Source organism: Pollicipes pollicipes, unplaced genomic scaffold (genome assembly GCF_011947565.3).
Source record: "Pollicipes pollicipes isolate AB1234 unplaced genomic scaffold, Ppol_2.1 Scaffold_2555;HRSCAF=2994_pilon_pilon_pilon, whole genome shotgun sequence".
Lineage (NCBI taxonomy): Eukaryota > Metazoa > Arthropoda > Thecostraca > Pollicipedomorpha > Pollicipedidae > Pollicipes > Pollicipes pollicipes.
In genome coordinates, this window is record NW_023596136.1 from 38,628,704 (window position 1) to 38,654,261 (window position 25,558).

At 50.2% G+C, this 25,558-nt stretch overlaps 1 protein-coding gene across 3 annotated transcripts in view; it reads left to right on the top strand.

Annotated features, from left to right (window-relative positions):
• LOC119112043 (cell adhesion molecule 3) overlaps positions 1–25,185 on the top strand; it is a 65,765-nt gene extending 40,580 nt beyond the window's left edge. Inside the window, exons 4-7 of one of the 3 annotated variants that reach the window (XM_037236015.1) lie at positions 1,389–1,525; positions 21,995–22,220; positions 22,902–22,961; positions 23,611–25,185. In XM_037236015.1, coding sequence (XP_037091910.1) covers positions 1,389–1,525; positions 21,995–22,220; positions 22,902–22,961; positions 23,611–23,687 — 500 coding nt within the window. In that variant the 3' untranslated portion in view covers positions 23,688–25,185. The remainder of the gene's footprint in view (positions 1–1,388; positions 1,526–21,994; positions 22,221–22,901; positions 22,962–23,610) is intronic. The other 2 variants (XM_037236024.1, XM_037236030.1) reach the window with 2 other exon arrangements.
• Positions 25,186–25,558: the final 373 nt, after the last annotated feature.

Consider the following 25,558-nt stretch of genomic DNA (forward strand, 5'->3'; position numbering starts at 1 on the left):
TCCATTCGAAAGGTCCAGACTAAGGAATGTTGAACACAGAGTTGTTGGGCTTGTTTGCAGTTCGCCACCTGCAGGTGGGCAGAGATGGGAAAGAGAACAAGAGGGAAAATGAAGCGACACACCTAACCTACCTTTCCCACTGACGGCGCTGGACTGGCGGCTTAAAACGTCCCGCCAAGTTAACGCCGGTGCTGCAGTCTGGTGGTGACATGGTGGTTGAATGGAGTGCCAATAGATGGTGCTGTCTGGGTTAGCTAACAATGGCGGGTTGATATTGGGACGTTGATATTGGTGTTTTTTATAAAGAAGGCTTCGAAAACTTTGCGATGCTTTGATGAGCATCTGTTACTAAAACCAGTGCCGCAGGTATCCCACTCTGCGACCACTCCTCTGTCACTCATCTAAACGCGTCGTTCACCACTCATACGCACGTAAGCTGTCCACACAGCCGCAAGGGCGGGGCTGATAGGAGAAATTCCGAAGCCATTCTCGTGAAAAAAGGCACGGTGGGAGAACTAACACTACCATTGACATTTGGCCGACATTTTCTGCCATATTTTGACTGGGTGCCATCTATTGGCACTCAATTCAACCACCATGTCACCACTAGATAACAGTGCCACCAGCCTACGAATCCTTAAAGAGCGCATCACTAAGTGTTGTTATGGTTTAAGCCCATCTATCTGTTGTTATTTGCAATGCTTTACATCGGCGTAACGACCTCATGACTTCAAAACTATCTGGATAAAAACAGACTAGCAATACATGTTCTCCAAAGCGAATTAAGAGCATAGATGATAAACCCCTCAACATCGAAACAAATCCCTACGTTAAAAATGCATTGTATGCGTATACTTTCGCACAAGAACAGAATTTTAGGCCGAGGCGTAGCTGCTGTCTCATTGCAGTAATGTCCCAGCCTTGTGGTGCGCCGCCTCCTAGACGCCAGTCCAGACGCCGGCGGTCGGTCAGTCTCGGCCTGTCTGCACTGCCACGACGTCACTGGCACGCCACAGGCCACCGGGTTGCACGGTGACCGAGTCCATTTACCATGCGGCAGTTCGCAACTGACGTTGACATATGGGTCGCTGTTGAGCGTAATGTAGTTCACGCTAGGTTGTTCCAATCACACAAGCTCATATTGCTGCCAGTAACATGACGATGCTTCGGACATATTACGCGGCTGCGGATAATTTACAGTGGCAACAAACCATTCGGAGTGGGCCATAACCATTCATGGGCCGATAAAACCGCACATGAAATGGGGACATATGGCGCAATCCTATCAGGTTCGATTGCAACGATCCGCTTATGACAAATGCCGTCAGGATCGCCCCATTTGCGCTGTCACACCTTAAATGCATTTTCTATTTATTTGCCCCCAACAGAGGTGCCGCAGAGTGGTCCCGAGATCACTGGCGAATACAGGAGCAGCATGGAAGAGGGCGACCACGTCCGGATCAACTGTACGTCATACAGGTCAAGGCCTGCTGCCACCTTGACCTGGTACATCAACGGAGCCAGGGTGAGTGCATGACGGCAGAATACTGCGTACAGCATCAACTGATCTGGATGAGTGTCATGTCTGCGCTTGACTCTGCTCCACGTGGATGATATCGGTTTAGATTTCAGCTTAGTCATGGCCACGCCATGATTCAAATTCAACTTTCTCCCAGATGGTGCTGCGATAGGCCGCTGGTTTGAGTATATTTACGGGGCTGATTCTGATTGATGCTGAATAAAACAGTGGTGTTCGAAGCGAGAGTCGAATCAACGTGGTTGGAGTTGCGACGAGTGTCACCAACGCGAGATCACGTTTCGATGCTGTCAAAATTTCAAACTTGTGCCAAGTTTCATAAAGATTTGTGAAAGCGAAGGTAAGCTTTGGCTTAAAAGAGAAGTTAAGCCGAAAGCTAGAGTATTTTCGTAATATTTCTTCTCACAGGAATGAAATTCAGTGAATCAACAAACGTATAGACCAGGACGTTTTCTGCTCATTCAGAGGGGACTGATTCAACGGAAAAGCGCAGGTTTGTAGCATGAACGCTGCATTGCAACTGTGGTTGTCATGGCAACAAGAACAAGGTGGTCTAGGGCAGGGAATAAATCAATTCAGACCATTATTATAAGGTATAGATGGCAAGCATGTGCAGAATACCTATCTAAAGAAATCTTAACAGCCGTGTCTCAGCAGCCCCTTTCAAGCTACCATCATTGAAAAGGGATCTAAGTTGGCACAAAATATGAAATACTCAGAAAATAGCACAAGGACAAAGCCTTTGTCTGTAGTCGGGCTTATCAAAATGGTCGGTAAACTTTACTTCGGAAACGTCTTTGTGCCGTCATGAAGCAAGCTGTCATATTACGTTCAATGGTGTGGTCCAGCGCGAATAACTCATAAGAAACATGACAGGACAAAAACGCCTCGGGAGAAAGGTGTTACGGCTACTGCGACAACCCTAGCGACTGTGAAGATGCATCGGGTCCCAGCCTGTTGGCACAGAGACCCGCTCGATTGTCTGTTTGCCCAACACCCTTTATTTAGCTCTGGAAATGTCTACTCTCCCGAAAGCTGTAATCATCATTTGTCCGGCGCGCGGAAATTTCTTGACTCGATGTTGTCACTGAAGTTGTTGACGGATCGTGTTCATTTCACGGCCGTAGCATTGGGTTGCATCGACGTCGGCTGGCTGCGCGTATGGCACAATTTCTTGAGCTCACCAGACGCGGCATCTTACAGAGATGGGGACGCCGTCGCGGAACAGCAATGGCCTACGATCATCAAGTTTGGGTATCGTGATGCCATGTTCTTAGCGTCTGAACCTTTCCCTCCACTCACTTCTGCCGATCTGACGGCATTGGTATTGCTGTGCGTATCGTGCGCGCACTCACCAATGCCTGGGACTCCCAAACGGCCAGGCAAATCGCTGAGCTGAGCGCCAGTTTAGCGACGGCTAGAAAACTTGCAAAAACTGCGTGGACAAAAAAGCGTAGCAAACGACTCTGTATATTGCCGGTTCTCACGAACGAGAGCAAACGAACATGAACACAGCTTCGTCAGATCTCAGCTACGGCAGCCGTCTAAAAGCCACTATTTTCCCTCCTCCGGCCCTCCAGCGGGCTGACCAGCGTACAAAACATCACAAACGAGAACAAACAGACGCAACCACAGTTCCATAAGCTTTCAGTAACGGCAGCTGACTGGAAGCCGTCGTTTTCCTTCTCCTGGCTCTCTATTGGGTCGACCGCCGTTCAGGCTGAGTGCTCGCTGGCGAACTACTTCACCCGTTTTCGTGTTCCACAGTTCTAAAAATTCGCTAAGTCCCAAATGATTTTTCCTCACCTATTTCCCTAGTCACAATACGCGAAACTATACTGGAAGCTGGAAGATATGCGACGTAGACTTCTGGGAGCATGATAGTCAAAAGAAATGTTTGGGTGAACTCGGGTCACACCCTCCTTTTAAAGTAGACAATGATAAATTAGCCGCATTTTGTGAAGTTCTACTAAAAGCTGGCAAAATAAAGGGGGATAACTTTGATAGAAAAATAAACAAACAAGAGATAACGTAAAATTGGTGTATTAACCCCGTTGTACCATACAAATAAAGTGCTTGCGTTCATGAACAGTTCGTAAGCTGATTGCGAACAGAGCGTGTTCGTGATCGGTTGGTTGAACGGCAGTAAAGTCGAAAACACACACAAGGTTGCATTGGTGTCGCAAACGAACGAAGCTATTCACAGTCAGCGAGCACCTGGCATAGAAGATTACTGGATGCTTGAACCTGTGTTGCCGTGTTCAGTCCTCATTACACCCCGTTACTCTGCCTGCAAGCTGTTTGGCTTGGTGTGTTTGAGTTTAGAGTGCCATCGTCCAGCCAAAGCCAGTCCATCGTTGAGGGATGAAGGATGGAAGCAAGTGTCAGGCGAGACTGCAGCCATCTGGGAGTCCGCCACGAAGACGTACCCCGTGCAGGAGCCCTTCTTTTGGGTATATGTTGGCGCTGGGCCGGGGCTCCTACCATAGTTGCACTTAAAGAGGTGAACTGCTAAAGGCCGTAGCTTGCTTGTTCCAAGACATGCGGCTGCCAGTGATTAAGGGTGAAGCGGTGAATGAGAACATAAGCGTGGATCCCGCGCGCCGTTCGCCGGCTGGCGAATGATGTATCACGGGGGAGGGGTAACGACTGCGGTCCAGATAGGCACATGTAGAACGTCTGGGGTCACAGTAGTGCTCGAAAGCACTGAAAGCATTACAACTCCACCAAACAGCTGTTGGGTCGGGCCGCGGAAACCGTCACAGTGCACAGACGGCGGCTAATAACCGAAAAATGGCGCCAAACGATCGGCCACCAGCAAATTTCGCCTATCCCACACACGCGCGTACCAGCGCGTTGCCATCAGTAGGTTGGGCGGTGCTCCAGCCGGCAAGTGAAAATCTACTCTTAAACGGAGTGTCTCATGTTTAAAGATGTTAAGGCACGCATCAGACATGACGAATCAAGCTCAGTTATAGGTATTGGTATACTTTTAAGTGGAAAAGGCTGCTCCAGACAGCACCATTCTCTGTTTAGTAAATATTGTTTTGAATGCGCCATGGTTTGATTACACCATCCTACCTTGCATGACATTGAATGAGAGCAAGTTGACGGCCATTTTTTCTGGACATCGCGCTCACGAACGCCAGATAGGAACTCCTCGACAATTATATTTGTCTTGGCATTGATCGCCGCATGGGTTATTGGATGACAGGATTTGAGTGACGTTATTATGACGTTATGAATGCCAATGTGACCTTAGCATATTCTCCCCAATATACCTTTCTCCATTTTAGCGGGCGTATAGCTCAGAAATTGGAGGGACTAAGGTTTTAAGGACAGGATTATGAACAGCACTGCAAGGTCTTCGAGATGTCCATTTCAGTTGAAACCCCCATATAAATGCGGAACACTCCCTTCCAGTAATACAGACACTTTATACGGCGCTGATGAAAGGCAAATATGACATGCAATTTGTTTCGCCATGGTCACCATAACACGATGTGAGTTCTTTGCCGTGTGCTGATATAGTCTATTTGTGGAAGGAACCAATACAGCTTTACACGGCCTGTTCAGAGCCGCCGGCGCGCCTTAACAACACGTACCGAAAATGGCCGACCTGGCCAAATGGTCTGACCGCTGATCCGTGTGAATAACACTAGTTCGGAGAGTTGACCCGGTCATCGGTCCGCTTCGATAGCTCGATCGCATAGAGCATGTGTATTCCGATCCCTCCACCTGTGGAGGAGTGAGTTCGAGTCTGGTTGGACGCTCGCTATTTGACCTTGGCTGGCCTCGCCTGTGGTCGGTGGCAGCGGCTGCGCAAACGGTCCGGTGACGTCAGAGTTTATGACGGACCGGGTTAAGCATCGCGGCACGTTGAATTTACGCCACTTAATTCTGCCGTTGACCTGGACTTTCACGATCGAATGGGAGGGATAAGGGTTCACAAAAAACATGGTTAACGCGGGAGCTCTGATCTCAGAAATCAGTCCATTCAAAGGGTTCGTATTAAGCTGTGAGTGCTAGGACTATCGTTCAATAACACTTTTGAATTAGGTGGGATGCGCTGTGCAGTGGGTGCAGGCCCCATTAAAACGTCATACTGAAGGGGAGCCCCAGATGGAAGCCCAGCGGCTGGTCCAGACGTAACTTTTAGCCGAGTAATGCCTCCTCGAATCTTCAAAATAGGATGAGTTATGTGTTGTTTGTCGTGGGGAGTTGTATCCAAGTATCTCTCGACGGCCGGCCATTCTCCGCGAATCGACACTGTGCTAAGCATATGAGTGCCGGATGTCCGGCTCAGACCCCACCAAAACATCCACCAAACGCAAATGACGTCACGATGGACAGTTTGCGCGGAGATCGTTATCAAATGTCGTTGCTGGCACGTGTCCTTGTATGTCTGAAGCACCAATGGTTCGCATCACAGGCTTATCTTTTTCTTTTCCGTTGAAGGTAGTTTGCAATGGAGGAATAATGGCAAACCAGCTAATGCGGTCAATGACATAAAACATGCATTTGGATCAACCGGACTAGGGCATGCACAAAATGACGATATAGGAGTCGGGTAGATATCTGGTTGGTGCCTGAGTGGTTCAGCTGTTAGACGAATTGCTAGCTACCGGCGGGCCATGGCACGGCCCCGCACTCGGCTTATCCGTGCCATTCGACAAACAGACCGCACAGTTCCAAAAAGTTCATTGCTTTTAGTGGGAAATCACTGTTATTATGGGTATCAGTGGGAAAGCAGAATTATATGACTGGGGAGACGTTTTTGTGCGATTGGGGATCCGCTTCTCAGTTAACATGTCAACATCCGGCGTGACTTTCGGTTCAGATAAAGAAAAGACTAAGAGTACATATATATATATATATATATATATATATATATATATATACATAAGTGAACGCAATGTATTAAGATAGTCAGGAAGCCTCATTTCGGGGCAGGAGGGGGTCATCATCCAAGTATAAACACTAGGAAGATGTCATTCGCCTACAGGATCCAGTAAAGCAGAGAAGCCCCTCTGTCTCTCTACATCTCCTCTACAGGCCGACCGATGTCACAAGTCGACAAAGGCATGTATTGTACAAAGCTCGCTTCTTGTCGGTAGAGGCCCCTTGCCGGAGCACGAGAGTTCCCTTTTGGCCTTTGCCTGCCGACTGTTGTTTTCAGTTCTGCCTTAAAGGAAACAGTGAGGGTACTTTTAAAGCTACAATTCAACGGAGTTCCAAGTATGTGACAAGTCTTCTGATGATCAGGGGTATCTGATGATCAGAATGATCAGGGACATTTCAAGGGCTCCTGTCTCTTTATCAAAAGATGCTGCTGCCGAACTGGCGGGTGCCCTTTACAGTTCAGTAGAAGCATTTATGTAGGAAAGCAGCGGCAGAAATACCCCGGCGGATCATTTCGTAAGTGGGCGGAGACTCTCCAGCGGCCGATGGGGCGAACCAAGCCGAAGGGGGGTCCCCCGAGGGTGGACAAACTGGAAGTGGCATGCTGAATGTGTTTTGTCGTATCCGATGACTTAAGCATGTGCTCTGTATGTACCGCCCTTACGACCCGATGACTTTTGCACCAGGGTGCTTTAAAGAAGCCTGGTCCGGTCCATTCATCCACACGCTATGTCGGGAGTTCCGCTGCAGAAGAACGCTTAAGTTTCCAGCACCCTTCTGTTTGATATTGAATGGGAATTTTCTGATCAGAATAAAAGTTCGGTTGGTTGGGTCGCCCGTACAGCGATAACCCTCGATTTAATTACGTTGTAAGGACATTTGACGCTGATTTTATGATATTAAAACTGCCAGACAGCTAAGTCGGCACCAATTTATGCAGGCAGCATATTGATTACACAGTAAACTTCCTGGTGCCCTGGGGCACAATGCTAGACATTTGCTAACTGACAGTTGCGATATAGTGAACCTGTGGACGGCTATGCCGTCACCTTTCAGAGCCGCCATATATCGCTGTTGGCAAGGTTAAATGGCTCCCATCTGACCCAGTTACTTGACTGAACACAATTACATAGCTGTGAAGGCAACAGGACATCGCTTACGTTTGCTGCGCACCGCTTTTTAAAGTGTTCCGGCAGACGCCACAGGCCGCGTAATACGTTAAAAGTAAATAGACAAGATTGTAGTATTACTCTTATTCCTCGGAGAAAAACCAGGAAAATGGAGATGTAGTTGGGTTCATATTTCGGTTACATGCCTCATCGAAACAATAACAGAAGTGAATTCAAAATTGCCCGCAGATGATACTACTCGATTTTTCAAGGTTTTTTTTAAACAGCAAGCCACAGGTTTTTACAGGACACCAACATTCAGGGGATTAAACAAATAGCGATTGCCAGCCATTACCACGATACAGTGTCTATCTAAAAATTATAATGCGCAAAAATGCGTGTACATGCAAACAAATTCAAACAATAGGCATCACGCAACACGTTTTATTCAATTTCAATTGAACAGGCATCGCACATCACGCGTCAGGCATCATTTACACATGTAAGTAATTTTAAGGCAAGCATACATCACACATGAATACGCACTAGCACGTTTGCGTAATCGACCATGATGAACCCTGTATGTTAAGATTTGATCGACAACTTTTTACACTGAAAAGATTCGCTTATTTTCCTATTCGGGTGATCTTGTGCTCTGTACATTTATTTATTTATTTATTTATTACACGTCATAAGCTCACTCCACTCAGAACGTGGCTATTACAGAGCCCGTGTCATGGAAATAAAAGCACTGTAGTTCAGAGAAGCTTGCGCCAAGCACGTACACACGCAGGCACACATACGCAGAGCGCACTCTCTCACATTCGCTGAAGTCATTTGAAGTAGGCGTCGCTATCCGTTATTGATCCGCCGCTGCAGGATATGACTACGCAACTCGCGTTTGAATTGTAGAAGGCTCAGCTCGCGAATATTCTGCGGTAGCGCGTTGTAGGCGGTCACGGTGGAGTAAACAAAACGCCGCCTTCCCGATTCGGGTCTGATCACCGGCACATGTAACATATCATCCTGCCTCGTTGTGCGATGGCGAAGATGGCGTCGATGGACAAGGTGATCAGATAGCAACTCCGGCTGGGATCTTCCCAGGATACGCTTCAGAAGTGTCAGTGTATGATATAAGAACATGTCAGCAGACATCCACTCGAGATCTCGTAAAACATCGGTCACATTATCATATTTCCGACGCCCAGAGATGACTCGTGCTGCGAAGTTCAGCAGCTTCTGCAGTGGTGATATTTGAGTAGCATTGCATGTTACGTACACACAGATGCAGTAACGGATGAGTGAGATGACTAGACCTCGGACTAGAGTAATGAGTGTGGCCTGAGGCAGACTGTGCTGGCTGTGGCTGAGGCCGATAAGAACGCCAGTGCATCGCCGCACGACATCAGTGTGCGCAGTGAACGTCACGCAATGGCCCAATACGACACCCAGGTTTCGAACGGCAGGAAAGCTGGCTACAGTGACGCCCATAAATTTGATGCCAGTCGGTGGCAGGTTCCGAAGATTTTGACGCGTGCCGAGGACTATGAGCTGTGTTCTTTGTGCGTTAATTTTCATTCCGTCTTTGCCAAACCATTTTGACAGGTGTGAAAGATGTTGTTCCATGGATGTGATCAGCGCACCAATGTCACCGGGCCTCCCACTCACTAAAACCTGCGTGTCGTCCGCGTACTGCACAATACGTGCGTCATGAGCATACAGCGGCATATCATTAGCATAAATGCTGTACAGCAGCGGGCCGAGCGCTGAGCCCTGGTAGGTTCCGATTGGGTTGTGCAATGCCGCGGACAGAGAGGAAGTGCCACCTGGGTTCTGGACGAGAACCTGCTGAAAGTGGTTTTGGAGGTAGATCGCAAACCAACGTACATCAACAATGTACAGCTGGAGCTTTCTAAGGAACCCATCATGTGGGATAACATCAAAGCACTTGGATAGATCCAGTAGGCATAACAAGCTGATTTCCCTTTGATCCATGGCCTCAAAAACTTTGTCGGTTACCGTGAGAAGCGCCGTGCCAGTGGAGTGACATGATTTAAAACCATGTTGACTAGACTAGAACAGGTGATGACAGGTAAAATATGCAAACATCTGCTCGCAAACTACACGTTCGGTAACCTTAGCGATAGTTGGTAAAATTGAGATAGGCCTGCATTAGAAACATCAGCGGATTTTGGCGTCTTTTAGATAGGACGTACTATTGTCAGCTTCCACGAGTTGGGAACTACATGGGCTATCATGCTGGAATTGACAATATGGGCGATCACGGGACAAATAGCGTCTATACACAGTTTGAAAAACCGGATGCATAATCCTTCTGCACCGCACGATGTACTGTAACGAATGCGGGCTATGACGCGTCGCAGTTGCTCCGGTGTAACGGGCGATACCTGGAACCGGCCGGTGGCCACGCGCGGCAGGCGTACCGCCAGCTCCGGCCCCGAGGAGTCCACCTGGCGGGCGGTCGCGGTACCAATGCTGGCGAAGTACAGGTTAATGTCGTGCGCGTCCGCATCAGATGTGGACCTGGTTGGCTGCCTAGATGAGACGACAGGCTGCACACTGCGCCACATCGAGCTCGGTCCACCCTCCCGTACACGCCTGTCAATCTCCTCCCGTGTGACACAACCCACTGCCGATCTGACCTGCCGGTGTAGGTCCTTATACGTCTCGCGGTTATAATCAAGGAGCGCGGCACGCCGCCGGGCCATCAGGTCCTTAGTGGCTTCCGTGACAGATGATGCTGCAGGATTGCGCGCTTTTAAGTCGTCTCATCGGTGCCTAAAGCATCAACGATAGGCACGAGTCACTGTAAGGAGACAGTCCCACTGCTCTCCGGGATAGAACACTGCCGTACACTGGGCCCCTAGTCCACATTTTGGAGACGTCGATTCGCCTCCGTCAAGTCCAGTTTGCGCCAGCATCTGACCGCCAGTGCGCACTGCGCAGGTCGGCAGTTTCAGTAGCGGCACTAGAGCACGTGACCAGTCATGGGAACTATAGTCACAGTGCAGCGTGCCGGTGCGCTCAACACCACCGTTTGTACAAAGATACTATCGATGGTGGAGTCAGATGACTGGAACGTTGGTCCGCCTGATATGCTGTTGTAGAGAGTATGCTGTGAGGAACTCTCTGAACCTGCTTGCCTCGGTGTTCTCGTTGCTGCTGCAGGTTTTGATGTTGATGTCATCGGATATGATGACGGGTCCACTGTGACGGGTGAGGATGTTCCTGGAGTTGCTGCTCCAGATCAGCTGAGATCCGCAGTGACTCGGGCCTGCGTCTGTGTCGGGGGCCGGTACAGTGAGCACACCATCACTCTTCGAGAGCCAGCGCGGATCTGGGCCCACAGCGACTCCACTTTGGAGCATGTTGTGACCTGATCAGGTCCGTTCACTACAGTCGCCTGCAGTGACTCTCTCACTAGTACGGCCACGCCACCAAACCCTTCGTTATCAGATCTGTCTCTCCGGAAAAACTGGTAGCCGAGCACATGTATTGGTCTGCTATGCGTGGATGGCTTGAGCCATGTCTCACTAGGTATGATCACGTCATAGCCGTGCTGCGCGATGTCGTGTCGCAGTTCCAGCACCTTGGGTTTCACCTATTGTACACTGAGTTGGGCAATGTACAGCTGGCCAGGTCGTACTTGAACCCTCCAGATCCGTCCGCCCCTGGATCTTCGCCGTCGGCCGCGCACCCCTCCCCGGGAGGGCCTGGGCACGCCTCTGGTCGCGGCGGTCGGCCGGCCAGGCTGGGGCGCGGCCTCAGGCAGGGTCGCCGGTCGCGCGTAAGCCGGCCGCTCGGCGGCAGCGCGGCGAGGTCGGGCAGGCCGGGTGGCCGCTGCTCGCTTGGTCAGCTGATCGTGCTCCGGCGAGCCCGCACCTCCTGCGGCTGCGGTGGGTCAGGCACGTGTCGGGGCCGGGGCCTGCGCAGCAGCGAGCAACAGCAGGCGAACGACCGCCAGCACTATCAGGCAGCGCAACAGTTCAGGATACATGCTGACTGCAGCGTCACGTCTTCACTCGAAGTCTGGATGACTGCCGAGCATCGCACGCACGGACAGTAAGGGCCGCGGCACGCCTGCAGCTCGGGACGATGAGCTCACCGCCCCGCCGATCACTGCCGGCCAGCGCCGCCACACACCCGTCGCCGGTCACGTCGCCCGTGGAGACGGCTCAAGTGTCACTCTCACCCATGCACACTCGTTCAAATCACCCTGATGCACGCACAATCAGAAGCACTCGTCCGGGTGGGGTCACAAGCACTCAGCCGGCTGGTCCGTGTTTGTAACACTGGACACTGGAGCCGGCGGACAGCGGAGCAGGAGCGGTCTCCGCGCGCGTGCGGCCTCTGGCGCCGCGCAGCGGATACTGCGCTGAGAGACATGACTTTGAGCTCTGAAAGGGGGCATAGGGCATAACGCATAGAGGCATAGGGGGTCGCGACACGTATTCAGCAGCGAAATCTTGCTAACAGCCAATCATCTTCCGCGCATTGTATCATACGTGCCGCATCATCGCTTTTGCGAATGTACCAGCGGCCATGCTGTTTTGGACATAAGTTGAAAACAGCCTGTAATATGACCGTGATCGCATGACGTTTCTATGACGTCATTAATGCCGAGGCAATTTTGAAATAGGTTCCAAATAAACCTTTGAGCGCCTTTGCGGGCATGTAATTCAGGAACCAGATCGTTTTGGGTCTTTCAAAGGACATGACCGTGAATTGCATCAAAAGGTCCTCGAAATGGCCATTTCAGTTCAAAACGCCATACAAATGTGGAACATTCCCTGTTCTGTGAAAGGCCGTAGACAAAACGACCCACTCACACTCGTGAAACAGCAGTCTCGTGTACCCTACGAAGTCACTGCTAGTACATGCATTGCCGGAGGTCTTTCTTCTGATGTCAGCGAATAATTCGTTGACCTGACCTACTAGTACAACTCGAAGCTCTGTTGGCTATGATCCCTGGCCACCGACGGTGTCACGGATAACGCGGTGCGAACTTCCGGATCCGCTGTCCCAGTGCGTCGTTGAATACCTCCGCGGTAGTCGCACCAGCTGGCTGCATGCAGCTAGGAGCAGCGTTGAGCACGGGGACGGCGGATCGTGTAGTGAATCTGGAAATCCTGCTATGACGCATGCGTGCCGAGCAGTGGTTTGAAGTTGACTACAAGAGCGTTCCACTTTTGTATGAGTTTTTCAACTGAAATAGCCATTTTTAGATCATTTGGTGCGGCTTAAAGCCCTTGCATTTGTAAGACTGAACACCTGGTAGTTTCTGAGCCACGCCCGCCCGCCCGCCACGCCCGCGAAGACGTCTAGGCTTTTTCGTGCAGACTGTTTTGAGGCCAGTTAGGCATACATGACATCATAGCAGCGTTATTCACTTCCTGCCACCCCAAAGGTTATGCGGCGTCAAAGACAGGGAAATGTCGTCGAACCGTCCAGGTCTGGCGTCCGCGAGCACAATTCTCAAGTAAAATGGACGTCAACAATCAATGAATGTGGAGCAAACTGTGCAAGCTTCAAACACCGATCACGATTTATTATACATCATGTACGAACCTTTGATATGACTGCCAGTTATCAGGAAAAATATGATTTGTAATCGAATAGTTTAAGAATAGCGCTGTAGCCGAGTCTGTGAATGAGTATGTGAATGCTAGCAACATTCCAAACCTCACGGGTAAATACGCAAGATCACCTTGAAAAAGGGTTAGTGCACAAGCACAACGATATCTGGCCCAGTGAACTCTTACAGCACTGCACTGCCATCTCTCGATGATTTTGAAGCGACAGAAATTTGTGCAGTTGGAAATTTTGCACGGCTAGTTTGGCAGCAGCATTTAAACGTCATACAGACGTTCCGTGACTCAAACAATGCCTCATGAGGGACAAAGTTACGAAATAAAAAATTGGGATGTCACTCGCACATTTGGAGTCACACACTCCCACACTCTCACAGAGCAGTCCATCCCACTAAAAAGCAGTACCAATAGTCATGAGTCGGCTTAATTTATCATAGTGATGCTTGCTTCGATATTTTCAAATGTGTAACATTCCCTTTAAAAACGTATACCACTTCCATTTTGGCCGTGACCATATTCTGTAACAGCATGTCAGTTTTAATTCGGCCATAGTTCTATACCGTTTTGACCTGCAGCAGTGACCGAGAACCAACATCAACCCCGCGGTCACATTTAGGGGACAACGTGGTCCAGTGTTTCCCTTCTGTTCTGCCCCAATACCAGTGTTACGTAAAAGGTATTTTCAAAGGGATGTAGCGATGTATAACGTAACTCAGTGCGTGTAAACAACAGCCCGCACCCTGGTGTGTCCCAAGAAGACCCAGCGACGCTGAAAGCAGCGAAATGCGGTGCCTGATGCGAGCCTGAAGTCCAGTCAACGCGCCTGTCACCCAAGATCTCGAGCCAGTGTGCAAAACACGGACATACGGGCCCAACCAGGGAACGCATTCGGTGGTGCTGCACGCGTAAGATCGAAGGCATGATCACATGCATCGGATGCTTCTTCTACCATTTATTGACGCGCCCCTTCGTGGCGTCAAAAGTAATCGCGGGGAAAGGTCGGCTCGGAGACTTGCCCCATTCCTTATGATCGGCGTAATGCATTTTTTGCATTAGTCGGATTAAAGCGACCCCCCGCGCCTGACGGACGAGGTGCGCCCCCGGGGCGTCAGATACACGCTATTGATCTGTGTTCGTGTGTGTGAGAGGGCTTGGGGTCGGTCAGTGAGTGGGGGCTGCGTCCACAGAACTGAGGCCGAGGCGAACACTATGACGGGAGACAATAACGGCGCGAGACAATAACTGCGCGGTGTCCGCGGCCGTCGTTTGTTCAGCCTGGTAGCGAGACAAAACGCTCCCATTTCGCCGAGCGAGGATGGAGCAAAATATGAGGAGACGCCCGTAAATGCTTACAATCCCAAAAAAGCGGGCGGTGGTCATCTTTCCAAAAATGCTTACCATCAACTGTGCGTTTATTCCTGTCTATTTATTGAGCCATTCGAAACAAAGTATGTTCACTATGCATGAAAACATTTTCCCGAGCACAGCTCATCAAGGGTCATGGATTACGCCATTACATTCGACATTCCGACATCCGAATCGTCTGCAGCACGCATTTCGCGCGCACAGCGAGAGATGTGATCGGCCGAAAGCATGGAATGCCGACGGCGGTTGTCTCGATATGCCGTGTTCAGTGGCTGGCTTGCTTGGAACTTCAGTGTTCATGAATAGCGTGTTGTGTCTCAAAGTATCCCCAATGTTCTTTCAGCAGGCGTAACATCAAGATCCAGACAATACGTAGGTGGCGTCCGAGCTCTACGGATGCCGAGCTCCGAGCGTCCGGTGCCTGTCCGGTACCCAACTCGCGACAACGAGGTCGTCCCGTTTGAGCAATGCGAAAAGGCAGCTGGCAGAAATGTTGGCTCTGCTAACCTAATCCAAGTAGTAATCGGCGACTCCGAACGGCCCTTGCAGCCGACGGGAGCTCATTTTTAATTGTGCTTCGCACCAGCATGAATGCAAAATTAGCAGAATGGGAGAACGATGCGGCGCCGAAACCTGCACCTGCATTTGAGACGCGTTGGGTTTCGCAGCTCTGCCAGCGCCTCGTCAGCGGAAACACCGGACGGGCTGCCATGCTGGTACCATGCCGATGCTGTGGGACCTCCATGGCGTGTACGCCGACAGAGAGCGGGACCTGGCACTTCTGGGGCGTAGCCAAACGCACTTCCCTATTTGACAGTGCAGGGCCAGCAAAGAAGTGATGGTGTGGGTAGGGACAAATATCGCGCAAAAACGTGCTTCACCGAGCTCGCTAGGATTTTACCACACCGTGGTGTGGCGAGAACCACTTTCGCTTGCCGGTCTCTTCCTTAATTACCTCTTGCGCCAGTCCATCCTTGAGATAGCCTTTGGTGGTATCTGTGAATCGGGCAGCTAACTCGAGAGTTCTCTCCAGTTTACACCCGATATGTTGAAGGTGTTTCTCGGCAGCGGGCATGTTGTTAGACAGTTCGGTTTCGGGCCTTTTTCTTGACAGATCCGCTTGCTATCTTCCATACACAACCTTCATGAGTTAGCTTCTGAAGCTTCTAGCACTCCCCGGTCTTCTTTTGATGATTTTTCCTCGACGTCATACTTGGTCTCGAAAGACTCGTTCCACCAATTTGGTCCACTACGTTCATTTGAGCTGTTCATGAAGGAGAGCGTCGGTGCGCTCGCCGATGTGGCTGACGTGAACGCCGCCTGCTCCCAGCACGCGTGACATTCTGTCCGCCGTAACCCAGCCGAGCAGCGTTACACCCCACCTGGCCACCCTGCGGTGCTTCACGTACCTCCGCGGCACAATCAGCTTGAAAGCATCCACCCTTAGCAGCACGTCCGCTTGTCCAGTCGAAACTTTGACCAGGCTTGGATTTGATAGGCGCAGTGATTTTTTATTTCCAACTGGGCAGTGGACTGCACTACCGATGATGCACAGCCACTACGTTGTGGAGGCGTCGTGCAGATCACTCTCCTCGCCAGACGAGCCAACGACACTAAAACTTATCTGGAGAACAGTCTAGCCCATCGACGGCAGCTTGCAAGAGGCACGTCCAGTGCCAACTCCGCGGCTGCCAACCCTGTCATTAGTGAGATTTGACCTCCCATGTCCAGCATGGCCGTGAACATGCGGATCCCAGGCGGACCCCAACAGTTACCGCCGGCGTCTGAAACAGGACCTGCTCTTGCCGCAGCGCAGTTGTTGCTATCTCTGCGACCACGTGCGGGCGGGTGACTTACTGCGTGGTCGACCGTTGGTTCTGTTGAGGCACCGCTGGACGTGCTCGGCGGAGATAGTGATGATGCCTTCAGGAAGGAACCCACCCAGTTTTCAGCTGAGCTCAGCTGTACTTTATTGTGATAACGCGTAGTGTATGCATTGATGTTCGCGTTTTAGACAGAGAAATCATGCGAAGGCAGAAAATGACTGACGCACGCCACGGTGACCCAAAGGATTTTCAGTTGGACGACAACACTTTTCAGGGTGGGGGAGGGAGCTCTTCGACAACATGGGAACTCTTCGCAGGGGGCTTCTCGGCAGTGTCGTATTCGAGGGGGGGGGGGCACCGAGGGCATGTGCTCTCTTATCAAAGTTAGACATGTTAGACAGTGTTAGACACTGTTAGACATATCCAAGTAGATAAATATCGACAGTAAAAAAGAGAATGAGGACCTTCTGACTATCCAGCGTAAGGTCATACTTATCTTAAACAGTGCCAATTGTTCCAGAAAAGGCCTCCTGATGCAGGGAGATGCCTCCTTATCCAGAACATGACGCTTCCTATTCAAGAAGGAGGCCTCGGTACCTAGCCAAGGGACCTCGTTTTCACAAAGTATGGTGTATTGTTTCGGAGCTGTGGCCATCTGGTGTATGAAAAGTACCTCCTGGTCCAAGAATGGTGCATCTTGAATACGGAATGCACCACGTAATTCAGAACAGGGCCTGCTAGTTCGTAACGGGAGACGTTTGTAACATTCCCGAACCACTAAAGGGGCATCTTTAATAGCATTACTCATCTAGACCTGGGTTTACTTTATCCATCAAGGTGGTCTCATGATCCAGAAAATGGCGTTACTTTGCACCTTGATGCAAGGTGCAGAAAAGGGTCTTCTAATGTCTTCAAGTCTAAAAGGGTTTTATTACTATCTAGCTCAGTTATGGGACCTCCTTGATCTGAGTTTGGTGAGATTCGAGTGGTTACAATGTCTTAAGTTTGAGACAAAAAGGGTCTCCCAAAAATGTGAGGGGGCAAAAACAACCTTCCCTTCCCCTGCCCGTCAGCAGAGATGGCAACCGCCCCTTTCTGCTCGCCCACCCTGCCTGCTGCACCGCCGCTAGCCGCACGTTTATCGGTGTTTAAGAAAAGTTTTTTCAACTTTAAGTGCGGTGCAATTTCCCACGAAGGTAGTAAGTCGGAGCCACCGTTTCCTCTCAGCGTCGGCTCACGGCGGCAGCGTGACACTGCCGTTGGAATGCACTGCACGCTGCCCTCCGCCGCCCCCTGATGACTGCTCACCATCACGGCTTGGCTCTGCGACATCTCCAGCTCCACGCCCAGCAGCCACCAGCGCGTGCAGCGAGTTGTCGAGATCAGCCAGCGCAGGCTGATGTGGCTCCAGGGCGACTACCCGCTGTCCGCAGTGCCATGGAAGGGGCGGCGACGGTTCAGCAGTGACTGACGACACATCTGTTGATGCAGCCAAGTCGGAATGCGAATCCCCGCCCGCGTTTTGCAACGGCGTGTGATTGGTCGACGGGAGAGACAGCAGCTCCGGGTGGCCTTCGGGTTCTGGGGTCCTTATAAGCATGTCTATGTTTGCTTTTGCGACGACGCTAGAATTTCTACACCGCTCGTTCAACTTTTTAGAAGCGACCGGGTGCAGATCTCCACTGCGCAGAAGGTCGCTGGCAGCATTACCGACACAATCACCCAAACTTTTCTGCAAATGCATTCTGCGTCAGTCAGCTCAGGAGTGTCACGAACAGGCGCTTAAAGGAAGTGTTTTACTTTTAAACGGGGCTTCGAACTGAATTAGCCATTCTGACGATCATACGATGCCGTTCAAAGCCCAGCCATTCTCAAGACCTGAAATCCTCTAGTTTCTGAATTACACGACTGCGAGGGTGTGCAGGCTATTTCGTGCAGACTATTTCAAGGTCATTCAGGCATGCATGACACCGTAGCGACGTCATTCAAATCCTGCCATCCCCTTGCTTTGCGGCATTCAAGGATAGAAATAATATTATCGTCGAGTCGTTCAGATCTAGCGTCCATAAACACGATTTCCAAATAAAATAAACGTGAATTGGCTCTCAACCAATGCTGAACAGGTTGTGCAAGTTTCGGTCACAAATCATGTTTTGTGCTGCATAATAAAAGACGTTGGACATTTTGACCAGCCATTACGAAAAAAAGACTTGTAATCCAAGAACTTAAGAAAGCGCCTTAGCTGGGCATGTGCATACCAGCTTATCTATTAAACTCATGGATACATATGTAAGAACACCACGAGATAAATCTAAAACACGAGCACATGATGATATTTGGCCCAGCGAACACATCCAGCACAGCCACTACCATTTTTGGCGAGTTTTAATTGCATGCTTTCAGTAAGAAGCTAAGTTCGCAAGTGCGTGCCAGAGTGGCAATTTCACACGACCACATTAGCAGCGCCTTAACGTCATGCAAAAGCTCCATAACGCAATAAGGACGTACTGAGGAGGCTACTAAGTGCACAGCTTTGGTGGTTAAGAACGGGCTGTTTCACTTACAAATCTGCCGGTCGCGCTGCCTAAACTCCCTTTAAGCAGCGCGATCCCGTACGACCATTTCACCGCCGACCAAACGAACTTTGACAGTTCGATGCGCGGCAGAGATGAACGAAAGGGACCATCGCTTAGGAGGCAAGGTGTCTGATTCCTTTCCTCCCGGGGAATTTGATATTGACTTGTGCAAATGTTGCCATGATGAACATCGGTTTCTGGCCTGTCTGATTTGAGTTCAGATGGCTAGGTTTTGTGAGTTGCCCGGTTTCTTAACGCGTTGGGTTATTCTTTGTGGTGAGCACGCAGTGGTGTTTGCGTGTTTGTGGGCAAGCCGCAGCGAGAGAACACGGGCACGACAATGACAGCACGCAACTAGTAGCCTCAGTTTCTTATTCAACCAACCAGTGCTCAGTTGCATTTCGCCCAGCCCTGTGTAAAGTTTCCAGTACCCCTGCCCCTGTCTCAGCCTGAGCTCGGTTCAGCCGCGCGACCCGCACCTTGGCGGAAGCGGAACGCTTAGCCTGGTCCAGTTTGAGTTTCAATAGTTTCGCATTACGCCTCGGTTCACTCAGTGTCGACTTCACTGAGTGCAATGGCAAAAAAGCTATGCTTGTTGTCCGATTTTGATGATTTGCGACTAAGTTCACTCATTGCTATCAGCGTTGAACTTCAGACCAGTGATAATGCTGGTTAAGCAGGAAATCCGTCCTGAAAGGCCATTGTTTATGTGACGCTTTGGAATGCAAATTTGAATTTACGTACGTACCGAAATTAAATATTATGTAACGCTGTTGCAGGACAACGTGTGAATGCCGTACAACCCGACAAAAACAGACGACGAGGCGGTCGTCGGTCATTTTAGATAGCCTTTTGACCATAGGAATTGAAGTTCGTGAGCATCATGTGCAGCTACGTAAGGCGTTTTCGTCTACATCTTGCTTTTCACGTATTGAAATCAGCATCACGCGAATTCAACAACACGCCATGCCATAATCTTAAGTTCTGAGCTATGGCATTTAGCATAGCCGGTCTTTTACGAGGGCACTTTGACTTTGGGAAACAATGGGTAGATGGACACCCAGTTCATTACAAGGCTGTGTTCATGAAGCAGGTGTGCATGACTGGCATATCATGGGACATACATGTTCAGACCGAAAGGTCCTCCTGCTAAGTCCCGATCTGGCCCCGTGCTGGGTGGACTTCCAAACTTCTATCAATGCATTTCTTGCTGAATGGCCTTCGCCACTCACTGCGCCAATCACAAACGACCATTTCTACAGAAGTCATTCATGCCCACCAATGGCGGAACGCTTTCAGACCACTACACTTCAGAGGTACCAAGGACTTGTTTATTGGCGTTGGCAGGCCGCTTTAAACTCCTTACGGGGCTTTCAAAATATCGAAAATATAACGCTGATGCATCAATATAGTGTTCCAGGCTTTAAAAACTCCAGAAAATCCAAAAACAAGGCCGTTATAGCCGCTACGAAGAAAGATGGCTTCCTTGGTTCTAAGGGCCCACCCCAGATCCCGATTTGGCCGCGTCGTGGGCGGAATCTTGGCTGCGTCACTGGCGCATCATGGCGATGCACTCCTAGCATATCTTTTGTATCCGCGTATGAGCCTGCACAAGTACTGAAATTGTTCCGCCATGAAATCCGATGCTGTGAGACTCAGTAGATTTAAACACCAGCTTGCGTGAGAAATTGATCTGGCAGCGCACATCTCTGAAAAGTTCGTGAACTTTCTTGACATTCAAACCAAGCCCAGCCCCAGTTCTGGACAATGTAGAATGACAAAATTGTTTCAGAATGCTGAATGCATGGTCCAGGCAAGTTACAAGGCTTGATTGCCGGAAAGTGAAGCAGTTTTGCCCTGAAATGTGAGACACCACATTAAGGTAGAATTGGACCCCGCCCGAAAATAGGGTTGATGTTCTCCCAGAATCGCCGTTTTCCATAACACGGACTGAAATGAATACCAAACGACGCATTTTTAGTTCCAGAAAGGACTAGGTGATCCTGAAAGGAATCCTCAGTGATTGCTAAACGAATGCGACCATTGGGGTATAAGTGCTGCTTCTGGCATGTGATTCCTTGACCTGCCCCGCGCGCACCCAACCTGTACAGCGGCGTCACCAGCAGACCCAGGGGATCCTAGCGTTCAGGGAGTCCCTGCGGTTCGAACCCATTGGGCCTGGGCTTTCGCTGACGGGCCACTTCTTGGGTCATTACAGCGCTGCATTCAGTGCAGTGCAGATACTGCGCGTGCTCTCCATTAGGGCCGGTTATTACGCAGGTCGTCGCCGCGTCCGCTGAAAAGGCCGCTCACGGCTGCCGTCTTTTTTTTTGCTAGCGGCTGCTGAAATTCGCCGTCGTCTGCTCGTTATTCCAGAATATCGAATAGTCGGAACGAATCGAGGGGAAAATTGAGCCTGTAGCTATAAAGTAACGTTCCTGGCAGGATCTCGCGATCGTGACGGAGCTACAAACGGCGGCCAATGCGCTCGGGTCCAACCGCCACAGCTCACCGAACCGACCCCCGCCGAGCAGGCCGGAGCAGGCTGTCCCGAGGTGACGTCACGCCTCCAATGGCCCGCGGAATAGCTCACTGGCGTCCATCATCTCATGAAGTGCCTTGCTCGAAGATTGGTCTTGGTCTTTCTGCTGCGTAACTTTGCTTTCACGTTTTACGACTGTTTGCCAGCGATGATTGCATCTAAGCAAGGTCAACATGGCTGTCAAGGGACGAGAAGCAAGAGTGGTGGGATCAAAGAATAGGAATTCACTTGTACTCTGTCTATGCATGTCTGCATTGTGGCGAACCGCAGTAATGTATTTAATGCTCTGAGAATTACGCGTACCAAACGAGTGTGTCCTTAGTTATCGAATCAGGTTATCTCTAGGACCCACAACCCAGCCCTTTGGCATATAAGGAGGAATAGTTGCGCAGCGCAGTCCTGTTTTAGTCCGTGCCTCCCCCCGGTTGCTGGAATCGGGTGCATCGTAAAGGCCAAGGCGTCAAAGCAAATGCGCTTTTGCGTGCACCATCAACGACGCTAACTTGAGCTGTACCTGGCCGGCAGTCGGACAACAGCTCGCTGACCCGCTACCGGGAGACCTCCGAGCCCTCGGGCCTGCGCACGGCCACGCTCGGTCTCGACTTCCGGCTGCGGCAGGCCCACTTCAGCCTCTCCGGCCAGGTCGTCCTCAAGTGCACGGCCGAGATCGAGTCTGTCTCCTACCAGAGCGAAGACGTCCACATCTCCAGCCTGACGCTGCCCCAGAGGATGTCTCCTGGCGCAGGTGGCGGTGAGCGCGAGAGGGTGGCGTGCACACTGAGACCGCGAGCTACAGCACCTTAAGGCGCTGCGTCTTCCATTCGGCTGGGATGTGGGCACTGCGGTGTTTTTTCTAGCTTTGTTTCTGGTGCATTCTAACCACTCATCCAGATCTTGCGTAACTTTTTGTTTGCGGCGATTGGCCACGGAGCTGCTCTGCATTCCCTAAAGTACCGTTTTTTCATCTCAGCACCTTCAAAATTAACCATTGGTTTCAGATGTATCCAACTTAGTGCCATCTTTGTGCAGAACTTCAAAACAGTTTTTAAGCGGAATGTTGATACGTTTAGCAATATTAGGCATTTTGCTAGCGATGAATTTTGTCTGAAATCCATACGGGCTAAACCCACCCACTGAGATCTCTGAGCGACAGTGCCGCTTTCGAGAGCCTGGGTCTTAAAAAGGCTTTTGGTGAGAGATGGCACCTTTATTTGGACAAAACCACGTAAAAAGGCACTGTCGCTTTCAAAACCACATATCGTCTGGGAAATGTGAATTTTTTATTTCATCTTAGCAAAAGCTACAAATATCCTGTTTTCTGTTGTTTCGATATCACGATTACCACAAGCTCAACGTCCAACTTGCGAGCTAGTTTGGGAGGCGACCCCCGGCCCGAAGTCGCCGGCAATGCAGGGTGACTCATTTTTTCCAGATCAACGTGAGATCGGCAATCAGCAGAGTTCACCAAAATTCAGGGCTGCAGTTGGAAAAGGTTGGTGATAGGGTAGGGAACAGAGATAGTGTGGCTCAGTCAACCCGCACCTGCAGATGCGGTGAAGATTTGGTGGATTCCTTTCATATTGTTTCAGAATTTATGCGTTTAGTTTTCCGTCAGCTTATTTTTGAAGATGCTTCAACTCAAGCATGTGGTTATCAGCATGCATATCAAGTCATTCGTCCCTGAAAGGGCCATCAGCGCCGCACGTAATTGCGATATCTATTACAGATTCACCGCCCGGAAAATGTGACTTTTATGTGACACCTTGGGCTAAACATCATCGGTGCGACATTCATTCCTCATGCAATGTTTTGAGAGAGAGAGAGAGAGAGAGAGAGAGAGAGAGAGAGAGAGAGAGAGAGAGAGAGAGAGAGAGAGAGAGAGAGAGAGAGAGAGAGAGAGAGAGAGAGAGGAGAGAGAGAGAGAGAGAGAGAGAGAGAGAGAGAGAGAGAGAGAGAGAGAGAGAGAGAGAGAGAGAGAGAGAAAGAGAGAAGAGAGAGAGAGAGAGAGAGAGAGAGAGAGAGAGAGAGAGGAGAGAGAGAGAGAGAGAGAGAGAGAGAGAGAGAGAGAGAGAGAGAGAGAGAGAGAGAGAGAGAGAGAGAGCGCAATGCTGTATTGTCACAGTACTCTATGCCGATTTCAGGTTCCGTCGTCCGCGCGCCGTTGCTGCTGACAACTGTCAATGCACTGCTCTGCATTCTTCGTCTTCCCGGGGGCTAGACCACAGCACATGTGACGTCACAGCCCCTGGGCCAGCAGCTAGGAGCCTCCGCAGTGACGTCACGCCGACGCGGCAGCGCGGCTCAGCTGAGCCGACGCATGGACAGGAGCGGAGCTAGTGACGTCACACGGTTAGGGCGCGCGCCCGGTGAGCGCTTTTCTCGTTCGAACTGAAGGAGTATGACGTCTGATCAAGGACGATGGCGCTTGGCTTCCAAGAGCGCTGGAGCGGGGCCCTCGATTCGATTGAAGACTGCGCGAAAAATCAGTGTGAGTTCACTTATTTTGGCGTGTGCACGCGAACGATATGTGGTCTATGCCAAGCCAGTGGCAGCCACGGCTGTGGCTGTTCGAAGTCCTGCTTGCAGTCACCTGAAGCGCCATGACCTCGCGACCTCGTGAACGTGTGGCTACGTGGCATCTCGACGTTGTGGTATGCGGAACACCGCTGTGGTTTACCAAAGCAGTGGGATAGGCGGGGATGGTGTTTGCTGTCGCACAATACGGGTTCGCTTTGATAAGAGTGGCGCCGCTTGGTTAAATTATTTTAAAGGTATTGTACGTGCTTCCCTGCTAGAATGAAATGCAGTCCTATGCATATGTTCCAGCTGCAGGTAGTGCAGTGCAGTATTAGAGCTATGCCACTGCTCGTGAAATTCGCCACCTCAGTAATGATTACTTCTGCAACCCAGGTAATTTTCAATTGTAGCAGAGAATGCCTGTTGAGTCGATGCTATTTCTCAGAACAACAGTGTCAAACACTTGGCTTCATTTTTTATGAGCTTCGTTGATGGTTAAACACTTACATTTCATGCTAAATACTATCACTAATTTCTGTTTGCACCTTAGAGAACGACAGTGATGCGTCAGCAGATTTTCCAGAAGTGATGAGATAACTCCACAGCACATCTTGGAACTTAATGCCTTGCGGGTGAAGGTATTTCCATAAAGAGGCTGTATCAATTGACCTTCCCTTGATCTACCTGCTTCTGGAACTAACTCCATGGCCTTACAGCAAAATCCTGCAAGTCCGCAAATCACCTCACTGAGTCGCTGGCTGTGCTTTCAATAGCATCTTTTAAACGGAGAATAGCGAACGGAACAGACGATAATCGCTTAAAATATGGGTTGGATAGCCTAATGGCACGCAGTGTGATATTGTGTCGACGCGAAATGCGAGTTCTCATTCAGTGTACGTTGTATATCACGGTATCGTTTGTCGAAAAATCAAACATCGCCAAGTTACGAGCCTTCCTAAGTTGTGCGATTCAACAAGTTATGTTGTGCCCAATATTTCGCGTGCCAGTAATGCCGAAAATTGTGCATGAAGTTGGAATACGCCTAAAAATCCCAGATTTACGGAATATCAGCGACTGAAAAGTGGACTGGTCAAATCGATGGTCTTCAACTCCATTTTGAAACGATTTTAGCATATTAGATGTGTCTTCTGTGCATTGTGTCATCCAGGTTGTGGACAATACAAGTGTCGCCTACACTTGCATGTGGAAATTGGTTCGACCACCGTGGATCCTCTTCACGACGGCAGTCACCGCCATAAGACAAGCTTGCATCTGCACGAATTGGTCGCCAGCGGACATGCACCTTGCACAAGACGGTGCAAGTTCAATGTGACCGTGTCTGGTGGTGTTTTCGGTACGCTCGGTACGTACTAGCCCGCTTACCGGGGTGTGTTTTGTCTTACGTGCATCGGTTGTTCCGGCGAAGTAAGTGATGAATGTGATGCCTGCAACTAATACCGTTCATTGCTGTGCTGCACCAATTGTACCAACATATAGCGTTTCTTGATAAAACACTACGCAATCGTCCGGCACCGAGAATGTTGATTGTTGAATCAGTGGATCCCTGAACAT